This window comes from Sorex araneus, chromosome 8 (assembly GCF_027595985.1).
Source record: "Sorex araneus isolate mSorAra2 chromosome 8, mSorAra2.pri, whole genome shotgun sequence".
Taxonomy (NCBI): Eukaryota; Metazoa; Chordata; class Mammalia; order Eulipotyphla; family Soricidae; genus Sorex; species Sorex araneus.
In genome coordinates this window covers 62,077,013-62,090,009 of record NC_073309.1, presented here as the reverse complement: position 1 = coordinate 62,090,009, position 12,997 = coordinate 62,077,013, and the positions used below count along the sequence as shown (strand labels likewise).

Here is a 12,997-nt window from a genome sequence, read left to right as displayed (position 1 = left end):
GAAAGCCATGTGCCCTTCCCAGGAGAATACCGTGCCTGTGTTCAAATCAGCCCATCTCTTTCAATGATTCCCGGGCATTGCAGGGCCATTGTCTAGACATTCTCTCCCTCAACAATAGAAAACATCACCACTACACCCAATGGGGAAGAAAGTAGGTCACCTTTCCGTTTTCAACTTTGTTTTATAACTTATGCTGATTGAAACTGTTATCTTATTTCATCTGATTTAACAATCCCCTGCTTAAAATAAGGTTTGATGACTTTTACCTCAAAAACTTCTTCATCCAAAATCCTCGTGCCAAAAACTGTAATTCCATTGGTGTCAACAATTGCTCTCTCACTTCTGCCAAGTGGCTTTGTGGATTTCTTCTTACAATCAACAATCATTGTTACTGTTTTCTTTTCCACGCTGATTGCTACCCGGTGCCACCTTAAAGGAGTCAAATGATTTTCTTTTAAGCTTCAGAGATGTCAAAAGCAAGGAATAATTCACACTGATAGACAATGTATGTAAAATTTAAATGCCAAGTACACTCTAACAAAGGCAGATTTATCTATCAATCAATGTCTCCAGTTACCCCAAAACAGTGCTATGTTCAGAAAACACATAAGCCATGTAAGAGGACAATTTTGACAGTCTATGCTGAAAAGAACTGCCTGTCCTTTGCTTCATGTTTTTTGCTGTAACAATAGCTTGGTCTCAGCATGCTCTGAGGAGGGTATCTGACAGAGATTTAACATGTATGATTTCAGGTAAATAATAGTTTCTATGTATGCAAATACCATCTTCCAAAGTGGAATTCCACTTTTAAAAACTTTTGCTCTAGAGATCCCTTGAGATTGACTATAATAGGCTGTGCTACTGATTCAATGACTCCACCATCTGGAGCCAGGGAACTTTTTAATTGTAAAATACAATGTGCATCTCTGTCTGTATTCACTTTTATTTCAAGTGCTTTCATTTTCTTTTTCTGCTTTAATTTCAAGACAGTTAGAGATCACTACTACAGGCAGGATATACGAGTGAGCCACAATATCTCCCCTTTTCCTAGGCTTGGCAGGAAGTGGGTACGCTGGGAAACAATGAAAGCTAGTCAAACCACATGTGGAGTGAACTTCACAATTCCCTCTGCCAGCTGCTTCTAGCTCAGGGCAGTGCTGACAGGCGTCAGGGAGGGACAAGGCATCTTCCAGAAACATACAACCTGAATAATATTGTAAAATGTCTGGGTTTATAAACAGTATCAGGTGTTAACATAAACCACAAAAATAAAGGACACAAAGATTGTGCAAGCATATCTAATTTATATATATACTTTTTAATGAAAAAGTACTAAATTAATATTCCAGAAGTGCGTAGATCTAGATCCAAAATACAAAGGAACCAAAAGTTTCAGGCACCTTTTTAAGATGTCTATTTCATGGGACTTGGCACGGCTACTTATGAGGATCAAGTATATTTCCATATACTTAGTCTTTAGTCTTTCTATAGCCATTCAAATAGCATAAGCATATGCTTGGTTTTAACTGAGCAAAGATTTATATATGAAGCAACTTAATACGGTGAGGGTAAAATTTACACATATTTCTGCTAAAAACCTTGTGTCATTCGTTTTTGGTTTTTGTTTTTTTGGTTTTTTTTTTTTTTTTTTTTTTTTTTTTTTTGCTTTTTGGGTCATACTCAACGATGCACAGTGGTTACTCCTGTCTCTGCACTCAGGAATCACCCCTGGCAGTGCTCAGGGGACCATGTGGGATGTAGAAAATCAACCCAGGTCGGCCACATACAAGGCAAATGCCCTACCCACTGTGCTATCGCTACAGCCCAAGAACCTTGTGTCTTAACTTAAAACATTCTCACTTTTATTGTATATGCTTTTCCCTTACATCAAATAAAACACATTTTAATTTGTTAAAAGCTCATTCAAACTTTACAGATGATAAATTTTGCTGAATTAATAGAAGACATAAAAACAACACTAGGACAAAAGAATATTATCTGTATGATACCGACAATGCTAAATTGAAATTTTGTTTGATTTTTATACTGTCTAGGGGACCACTCCTATTGTGTTCAGTGCATATTCCTAGTTTTGTGCTCCACAGTCACTCCTCAGCAGTCTTGGTGACCATTGAAAGTCCTGAGGACCCTTGTCTTGTCCCTGATTTTAGTGGAAAGGCCTTTAGTTTCCCCATTGAGGATAATACTTGCAATACCACTACTGCAAACCGCAACATCCAGAAGGAGAGAGAGAGCAAAAGGGAATGCCCTGCCACAGAGGCGAGGTGGGGTGGGGGAATACAGGGTGGGGGTGGTAAGACGGATGCTGGGACCATTGGTGGTGGAGAATGGGCACTGGTGGAGGGATGGGCACTCGACCACTGTATGACTGAAATGCAAGTACGAAAGTTTGTAAGTCTATAATTATACCCCACAGTGATTCACTAATAAAAAATTTTAAAAAATAAAAATTAAAAAAAAAACTGGGTTGGCCAAGAGCAGGCAAGCGCTGTACCCACTGTACTACCTCTCCAGCTTAGCACTTAGTTATGAAGTACTTCTTTTTCTTTCTTATACTATGTACTTGTTTCTGAACATCCCATCTGTCTTTCTTAAATTTTTTTTATTTTTGAAACACTCCCCAGTGGTGCTAGGTGTTAGGCACCATTCTTGTCTCTATGTTCAGGACTCAGGATCTGTGGTATTGTGAGGAAGCATGTGTCTTGAGCGTCTAATGTGTGAGTCCAGAATGCAAAGCACGCATTCAACATGTGGAGCTCTCTCTGGACTCCTTCAGGTTTATATTTAGAATTGAACACCGCCCACGTTTGTTGAACTTTCTGTCTTACTTTACTTAGACCGCTAACTAATCAGTGTTTCTCCCCACCTTTTAATTAAAAATCGACATTAAATTAACTCTCTGCCTTGCTAAAAACCATAGGAGTCTCACCCATGAGAATAAAGGGAGAATTCCTTCCTCAGCGTCTTCCCTCATGAACAACACTGAGCTTTCTGACTTCCAAATCAATGCCACACTGCTCTCTTAATTTTGTCGTGTTCCCTGCACATCCTTTATTTTTCCAGGAATATTTATTCTTCATATCCTCACATCGCTCCTTTATCACTTCCAACATGCCTTTACTCAAAACAACCACACAGAACGATAAATACCCTATCTATTTTTTTTTGGTTTTTGGGTCATACCCAGTGATGTACAGGGGTTACTCCTGGCTCTGCACTCAGGAATTACTCCTGGCGGTGCTCAGGGGACCAGATGGGATGCTGAAAATCAAACCCGGTTTGGCCGCGTGCAAGGCCAATGCCCTACCTGCTGTGCTATTGCTCCAACCCCTAAATACCCTATCTATTTGGAGGTGGGGTGGAAAAGCTGGGCAACACGCACCTGACGGTACTCAGGGCTTACTACTTACTATTATGTGATCACTCCTGGTGGTGCTCCAGGGACCGATTTAGACAAAACTAGTGTCAGCTGTGTGCAAGGCCATACCCTTAACTCCTTTTTGTCTCCGCAGTTCCATACACTCTTACTATAATGCATTGTCTAAAAGTGAATTTCTAAGTTCTCTTTTGTTTTAGGCTTTTCTTGGGCAATATTCAGGGGTCACTCCTGGCTCTGCACTCAGGGATTACTCCTGGCAGTGCTCAGAGGACCATACAGAATGCTGGGGACGCCTTGCATGAGGCCCACCCAGGTTCAATTTCTCCATCACTCTCAGAGAGCCTGGCAAGCTACCGAGAGTATCCCGCCCGCACTGCAGAGTCTGGCAAGCTCCCCATGGCATATTCGATATGGCGTATTCAGGTAACTTGCCAGGCTTTGCCTGTGCGGGGGGGATACTCCTGGTAGCTTGACAGGCTCTTTGGTGTGTGTGTGTATATATATATACATATATATATATTATATAATATATAATATATAACTCCCTTCGTATATTGCATTCAAATGAAATTCTCTCTATTCTTGTTAAAATTGTAGCCCCTACTATCTCCCACCTAATCAACACTCTATTTCTCTCACTTTTTTATGAATAATATGTGACTGACTAGTAATTTTACATTTGATTATTTACTGCCTTTGTATAAGCTATGTAGAAATTGCAATTTTATTTTGTTCATTTCTCCAATGCCACCAAATAATTCTACTACTTACTTTCCATCTGCAATATTAACAGTTCTGAAGAGGGGGTAATCTTCAGGGGCTGGTTTTCCAGTGTGGTCTTCATAAAGGAAAACAGGCGATCTCCCAACCTCAACACCAATTTGTTGAATACCATGCTCATTATAGATAGATAAAAGGAAAGACTGAATTCCTTTCTTGGGTTTTACTGTAAATAATATTGAAAAATCTTCTGGAAAAGTTCCTCCTGGAAAAGAGAAAACCCAGGAAATCAGAAATGCCAATTTTCCAAATTACTCCTGGATCATAATTTTTAGACATTTTTTTAACTTTCTGTGTGGCTTCAATTAAGTCAATTTATTTCAAGCAATAACAATCCATATTTATAAACAAATGGGAAGACTTCTATTATGCATTCTCTGAAATAGTAATCTAAGGAACACTCAAGCTTTAAAAGCACTCACAAAAGTACAGCTATTGGGCTGGCAGGCAGGCCAGTGGCCAAGGGGTGCATATCTAACCAGAACCGTAAGTTTAATCCTGGGCACTTTATGGCCCAGTTCCTGAGAACTCTGCAGCCTTCACACCCCACCCACTCCACCTACCACCAGCTGAGCAAGACGGCATCATTAGTCTTGAGCATTTAGCTACCTGGCACAGCAAGCCGAGTATTGCCCAATGAAGCCCCCAGGCCCCTCTCAATAAATGGGAAAAGACAAAGCAAAGTTATTATCTGAAATTGAATTCAAATTTAAGAAACTAAATCATGGGGCCAATACTATCCTACACACATGATTAGATATACAAACTGTGTTCATTTAAAAATGCTTTACTTTTGTTTTTAAAATGAACTTCTCAATAAAACATTACTCAATAAAACAAATCAATAAGACTTGTTTAGGACAGCAAATAAATATATCTATAGTTTCTCAGTTTGCCAGTCATTCAATTATATATTTATAAAAATGAATAGAATAGAAACAAATGCCATTAATTATTTTATTCATGACAAAGAAGGATGCTATTAAAGTTTCCCATAAATAAAACCGGCGTTTTCCCAGATTATTACAATATATATTTTATTTGTTTTATAGGGGTGGGGGGCGTATGGAGGGGGTTCCCCACCTATACTTTGGAACCCAGGCTTGCTGTGCGGGCCTGAAGGTTCAGTGTCTTGTCAATGATGCAGTGTTCCTTTCCCTGGCCATCCAGGGGGCACAAAGATCACTCTGGTGGTGCTCAAGGGTTGCCCGGGCTACTCAATGCTGCTCAGAATGCCTATGCAATTCTAGAGATTAAATTCAGGGTCTCTGCATAGAGGGCAAGAAATACAGCCTATAGAGCCAGCTCGCCAGACCCTAGTTCTGCTTATTTAGCAAACAACCATATAGTAGACTCTGAATTTTTTAACAGTGAATGCGTTATTGGTCATATTTATTATTTTTGTTTTTGATAGGAAACTTATACTTAAAAATAAATAAATAAACTTGTACAGGGAAGATGAGCTGGAGCAATAGCACAGCGGGTAGGGTGTTTGCCTTGCATGTGGTCACCCTGGGTTCGATTCCTCAGTCCCTCTCAGAGAGCCCAGCAAGCTCCTGAGAGTATCTCACCCGCATGGCAGAGCCTGGGAAGCTCCCGGTGGCATATTCGATATGCCAAAAACAGTAACAAGTCTCACAATGGAGACGTTACTTCTGCCTGCACGAGCAAATCGATGAACAATGGGATGACAGTGACAGTGACTGTGATGGTATAGGGAAGATATACTGTCTCTAGAAAGGTGTCCCTTCATATTTTGAAATGCGCTTTATTAGAATAACACACTAAAGTCAGATGTTGTGAGAAAAGGAAGAACCTTTGATAAGTTAATTCCATCAAATAGCAAGAAAGGCAATCCCAGAGTCCTATTTGTGTTTTTTTGGTATGAGTCAAAGGAAAGAAATGACTAAGTACCATCTCCTTCATGCAAAATATGCTCTCAGCCTCTTGAGCTATTTTTCTAGCTCAGAAAATTTTATTTCTGATATTCACAGTAGAGATAAATGCAAAGCAATTAAATAATAAATTCTTTCTAAATTGGTCCCAGAGTACAAAAAGGAACCCCAGTGATATAAAACATATTAAATATGCAACATAAATTATAGATCAGATTATTCATTATGTGTAATTTGGAAAAATCAAAACACCCAATGCTTAATTTCCTTTTCTATTAAATGAGGATTAGAAAACTCAAATTGCTATGTGAAGTCGAGCAGCCCAAGTACTGTCTAATCTGCTTTTAAAAGATGATGCTGAGACAGTTCTATTTCACTACTGATCCTCTTTTACTATATTGCTATGATTTATTGTTACCATGTAATATAGTACTACCATGATTTTTAGATAATTAGCATTTTTACGTGAATGGGCACTTTTATACAAAGAAAATATTTACTATGTTTTCTTTTTCAATATCTTTCTAAAAGCCTTCTAGGTAGACTAGGTAGACTTACAAAATCTCTAGTCCCAAATCTTTCAATACCTTGTGAATTATATGTAACTTCAGTATAGTGGATTTAGATATGTCACAATGATCCATTTCATAAAATCTATAAAGTATTTCTTTCAAAATTTACATGTATTTATATACATTTTAGAACATCACCCATTGCATTTAAATTCATGCCCATTGAATCAGTGTGAACTAAAATTAGGATAAAGTAGCCAGGCTCAAGATCATGAATGAATTCTACATGAACATAGAAAAAATAAGATTAATATTACCTCAAACTTTATCATCTTGAAATAAAATAATGTATTGTTAAATATTTAATTAAAAGAACCTATAATGATCTCAATTTAAAAACTTAATGATCAAATTATTATTTTCACAAAGTCTAAGGTGGCAATTATATATTATATATAAAATAATTATATTAAGAAAATAAAAATAAACAGCAGTAGTTAGCAGAATAGTGGTAGTAACACCAGAATAAAAAATTAACATACCTGAAAATAATTGCTTCGTTGGGGCACTGATTTGTGCCAGTTTTGAAACTCTGTAAGCAGTATCAGAGCCTTTTGAATTCTTTCTGTTTGTGCAAAAGCCTGTTGTTTTTGTTATTCCTTCTGGAGAATTGTGGAAATCTAGAGCTTTTAGTACATCAACTGGAGCAGCTGAAAAATAAAAAATAAATAAATAAATTTAAAAAATAAGAACAATTGAACTAAATACATAAATTAGTATTTAAACAAAGGAATAGTCTGTGATACCACTTTTCAAATCTATTTATCGCATGATACATGTCAATAATATTGGGGTGGAGCACTGAAGAACAGAACCGAAGGTAAAATACAAACCATATTACCCCTAAATAAATCAATATCAAAACAGGAATAAGATATCATTCTCTGCCTGAGAACGGCACATGTCCATGAGTCTGAAAAAAGTCACTGTTGGTGGGACTGTGGTGAGGAAGAGACACTCATCTACTGTTGGTCGTGAATGTCATCTGGTTCAGCCTTTATGAAAAGCAACATGGAGATCTATCCAAAACAAGAAAGGGAACAGAACTCTATGTATTACCTAATGATACTACTCCTTGGCCTCTACCCTTAAAACACAAAAACATTTATTTGAAAGGTTTTCTGCACATCTATGCTCACTCTTGCACTTATTGTAATAGCCAAGATAGGAAAACAACCCAAGTCCCAACTATAGATGTGTGAATCAAGAAGTGGTATCTGTATGGTAAATGAAATACTATGCAGCTCTGAGAAAGAACAAGCTCATGCAAGAGGCAGCAACATGGGTGAAACTGGAGGATAACATGCTGAGAGTAGTCAAAGGAAAGAACAGAAACAGAAAGATCTCTCTCATATGAAGAATTTAAAGATACACAGAAAGGTAGCAACAAAGGTCCAAAGGCAACATAATAGGAGAACTGACTACAAGATCAGGGAGCTGGGGTGGGTTGAGAGGTGGGTGGTACTGGGATCCTTGGGAGAGAGAGGATACACTGGCAATGGGTGTGGTCTTAGAATTATGTACATGAAAAAATATTACTAATATTTTAAACTACAGAAATCCAATTTTTTTATTTTAAAAATCTTAAATTCAGAATCAAACAAAGCTTTCTATATGGTTATATTATATATTTATTATTCATATAGCATATTTATAATATACATATGCACATTTCTACATTATATGTAAGTATATAATGTTTAAGTATGTATTTATTTGTAGATGAGGTATATATGCCTATTTTTATATCTGGAATTTATTATAACCCACATATGAATTTACAGACATTCCTTTTAATCTCAATTACATTTTGTTAATTCATGCATTCATTATTCTGCGACACATCATAAAACACTCCCTACTCATCTTCCATAATTACCACACCATATTTGATTGGATGGTGCCTTGCGCTCCCCCGAACTCGGCTCACCATCTTGCCTTAGACAACACGCAGCTAAGCACACCAGGCATGGAACTCTACCCGTGATCTCCATCAGCAAGCATGGAGAAACCACAGCAGCAGTCACTGTGTCGCCACCTACCCCGGCTGGACCATGTCACAGCACCGAGTCACAGCACTGTCAGATATAGAGCCTTGGTGGCAGTGCGCACAGTGGCTCATCCACTCTGGCCAACCACTGGGTGTCAGCCAACCCCGGGTGACCTGGGACTCACTGCAGGTGTTTGACCTGGCACAGACCCTCCACGATAGGGTCCTGCTCTGCCAGCTGCTCAACACCTTCCGGGCGCACTCCATCGACCTCAAGGAGATCAACCTGAGGCTGCAGATGTCCCAGGTGCTGCCCAGATATGCAGGCAGGTGCATGTTTGTCAGTGTGCAGATCGTTACAACATGCCAGTCGACCAAAAGCTTACATTCTGTAGAATAGGAACACCTATAAGGGTGATTAGAGGCCTCCCCAAAAGCCTGCGTCCCTCTGGGAGAGTCCAGCAAGCTACCTAGAGTAGCCTGCCCGCACAGCAGAGCCTGGCAAGCCACCTGTGTTGTACTCAATATGCCAAAAACAGTAACAACAACTGTCCTCATTCCCCTGATCCTGAAAGAGGCCCCAATACGCCATGGGGCTACACTAGCACATGACAGAGATGAATGGAAACGTTACTGGAGCCTGCTCAAGCAAATAGATGAACAACGAGATGACAGTGATACAGTCACAGTGATGCATTATTCCAAATAATGACATTATTTGCAGTTAACATTTGTTCATATTCATTTCCAATAGATTTACTTTTCTAATGCTCATGATCTATTGAAGTGATTTTGAAGGTTAACATTTACAATGAATGGTAATGATGACTACCATAGAATGCATAATTACTAAATTACATACACAAAGAGAAATTGAGTAATGTTTCAAAAACAGGTAAAAAACATATCGCCCTTGGGGTCAGAGAGGTAGTGGAGCAGGTAAGCAGATAGCTATGGTGCATGACTTGAACACAACTGATCCAACTTAAATCTTCAGTACTCCATGTATGCCCCCAAATACCACCATGAATCATCCTTGTGTAGGGACCTAGAAGTAAGTCCTGACCACAGCTGGGAATAGACACAAAACAAATAAAATTATATATATGCACTATGGACTGGAGAGATAGCGCAATGAGTAGGGCATTTTCCTTGCATGCAGCTGACCAGGGTTTGATTCCTCCCTCCCTCTTGGTGAGCCTGGCAAGCTACCAAGAGTACCCCACCCGCACAGCAGTGGCATACTCGATACCCCAAAAAACAGTAACAACAAATCTCACAATGGAGACATTACTGGTGCCCACTCGAGCAAATTGATGAACAATGGACGACAGTGTTACATTGCTTCCATATGCACTATACAGAAAAATATATAATATTTGCTACATATAGTTATTGTATATCATACATTTTCTATTATATATATTTATACATAAATATATAAAATATAAACATACTACATATAACAGAATATATATATATATATACACTGCACTTGTCTGGAGTCCTAGTACGAGTTATTCACAAAGTATACATAAATGTATAGATATATAACTATATTTTGTATTTTTGTATGAATAACTGCATTTATATATCTAATATATTAATATTTTACTCTATGTTTGTCAGAGTGGCCACCAAGACATTGCAAAGTGTTTCATGATATAGATGCAATATCCCGAGATATGAATAACTGAGTTCTTTCACTCCATCTTTATGCAGCATAGAGTCTCTAACACAGAACTATTTGTTGAGTGAGACCATAAATTTCCTACATACGACTCTTTCCATTTCCTTCTCCAGCTGCAAAGTGGTCACTATAAAATAAGCTTGGAATAATAAACTTTTCCACGGTAAATGTGAACCTTTTGGCTAAGTATGATGGTTTAAACAGCTCTTATAATTCAAATTGGACTATGTGAGTTGAAATATAATTTAAATATCATGCAAAGATAATCACTGGAAATGTACATATATTCAACATAATTGTTTTTAAAATGTGGTAAGGTGTGCACAACAAAACCTTGCCATTTTATTCACTTCAAAGTATCCAATTTGGTAGCATAATTAAACTTAGAATTTTGTACAACAATCACCATCTCCACAAGTTTTAACTATATTTTAACAGAAAATATATAATTTTTAAGCAGTAATTCCCCACTCTCCTCCCCTTCCCAAATCCCATCAACTCCTAATCTGTTTAATGTTTTTCTAGAAATTGAATCATGGACTATTCCCTCAAAAATCGGAAACATGCGAACACAATATGACCAAGCGGTCTTACTCACAGATGGAAATGTATTCAAAGAACTAAAAGTCAGGAGTTAAGTACTGTATGACAACACTCACAGAAGACTTTTCAGAGCCTAATCATGGAAACACCCAAGTTTCCATCAGTACAGCATATTTTAAAAATGCGGCCAGGAGCCTAAATTTGATCTCTGGTACCACACACTATCCCTTGAGCCTTGTCAAGAATGACCCTGTGTGCATAGTCTAAAGAAAGTCCTAAGTCCATCTGGGTGTGCACCCCTCCGCCCCCCAAAAAGAATATAGTGATAAATGGTGAAACTTTAAACAAGACAAACAAGAATGACAAACATATTAGACCAACAAAGTCTCTGTCCCATAATGAAAGATATATTTAATTTGCTGAGCAAGTGAAAACATAAATCATGTGGTCTAATAACTAGAAAAACAGACCAGAGTGTATATGACTAGACTTACTTTCATTTTAAAAAAAAATTAAAATATGCACAATAGTCATAGGTTGTCAAATGTATCACCATGTATTCATGAAACATACTCCTTGCCTCACAGATATTATAATCATTGAAGCACTATATATATCTCAATAATTATGCAGGTGGAAGAGTCTATATTTAGTTTTATACTATTTTTGTATTTATGGACATAACACTTTTACAGTTCAGAAGGAGAAATCACTTATATCTAAACATGAAAGCCAATAGTATTAATTTTCAAAATTTCAATTGTTGGTTTTATAGCATATACTTTCTATCAATTTTTACATTAATTTTGCAAATTTTCTTATCAAATCACCCAAGATAAACAGTTGCAATGTTGTCCATTATTGGGTTTCAGTAATACAATGTTTCAACACCCATCCCTTCACTAGTATAAATTTCACATTATTGTGCCATACATTAAATGTTTCTAGAAGGTCCTAATGAAGATGAAAATGAGACTGATTAGAAATACCATTGTAACAATTAGTCATATGTCACAAAGTAGAAAGTATCCTATAGCAGAGTTGCTCTTAGAAAATTATAGCTCAACAATTTCTTTAAAAAATAACAGTTACAGAACGTATGAATAAATTCTTATAAATGAAAACCTGTACAATGTGCTGTGATTATTCCCATATGTGATTAAACTTCAAGAATATTGACAAACACCTAAAAGTAAAGTTTCATTTCATTTTTAGTTACAATACAACAAATGTACCTTACTAATACTGATCCTGTCTGCTTATTGCATAGAGCTATTGAATGAAATTAAACAGTATTCGGTCTACATTGTTCAACAGTATTAAAATACAAATATTATTTGGAAATCAGATATTTTAAGGAATCATTAAATCTATCAATTATAATATTCATCTTATTAATTTTAGGCTATACCTTGCAGGACTCAGGGTTGATTGTTGGCTCTGTGCTTAGGGACCACTCCTGGTGGTGTCCTGAGGACTAATTTTGTTGCCAGGGATCCAACCAGGGTTTGCTGAGGCAAATGCAAAATTGCCTTAACCCTGTACAGTCACTAATACTGCCCCACCTCTAACTATACACATTAGTTAAGTTTTGGGAATAATAATGGCATTCAAGCACAGTTTTGGCATTTTTGTCCATTGGAAGTTGCTTATGAAACTATGTGAGGTATCCTAACTGATTACCAATCAAACCAAGGTTGGGAGCTATACAAGGTTGGGAGCTATGCACCTTTCCTGAATTACCTTCCCAGCTGCAGTGTCCAAATACTTAATGTGTGACCATAATTAGGCTAGTTTTTTCACAGGTATAAACTCACAAACTTTCCAGGGCATGTTGTTCAGTGTAGATGAAAGAATGAAAATTCAGAGAATAGTAAAAGGTACCCCTAAAATCAGGGCAAATATCATATCTAGATTCTTTTCATTTTACCACCTCATTGCTGTACCCCATGAAATAAAAAATCTGGACAAAGAAATGTAGCACAATCATAAACATACTAAAATTATCTTGAGTCCATTTGAATCCTGATGCTTTATTTTTGTTAGGTTAACAGACTATAAATTATTCAAAAAGAGACTGCTTACAGCTTAAAGCTACAACATCTTACCTGATTCCCTAAACTTAAC

The 12,997-nt window shown here is 37.3% G+C and overlaps 1 protein-coding gene across 1 annotated transcript in view; it reads right to left on the bottom strand.

The window, feature by feature from the left end:
• The window catches only part of COL11A1 (collagen type XI alpha 1 chain), a 214,953-nt gene that overhangs the window by 183,041 nt on the left and 18,915 nt on the right, over positions 1–12,997 (bottom strand). Inside the window, exons 2-4 of the mRNA XM_004614663.2 lie at positions 7,130–7,297; positions 4,172–4,385; positions 267–429 (exon numbers count right to left, since the gene is read on the bottom strand). Coding sequence (XP_004614720.1) covers positions 267–429; positions 4,172–4,385; positions 7,130–7,297 — 545 coding nt within the window. The remainder of the gene's footprint in view (positions 1–266; positions 430–4,171; positions 4,386–7,129; positions 7,298–12,997) is intronic.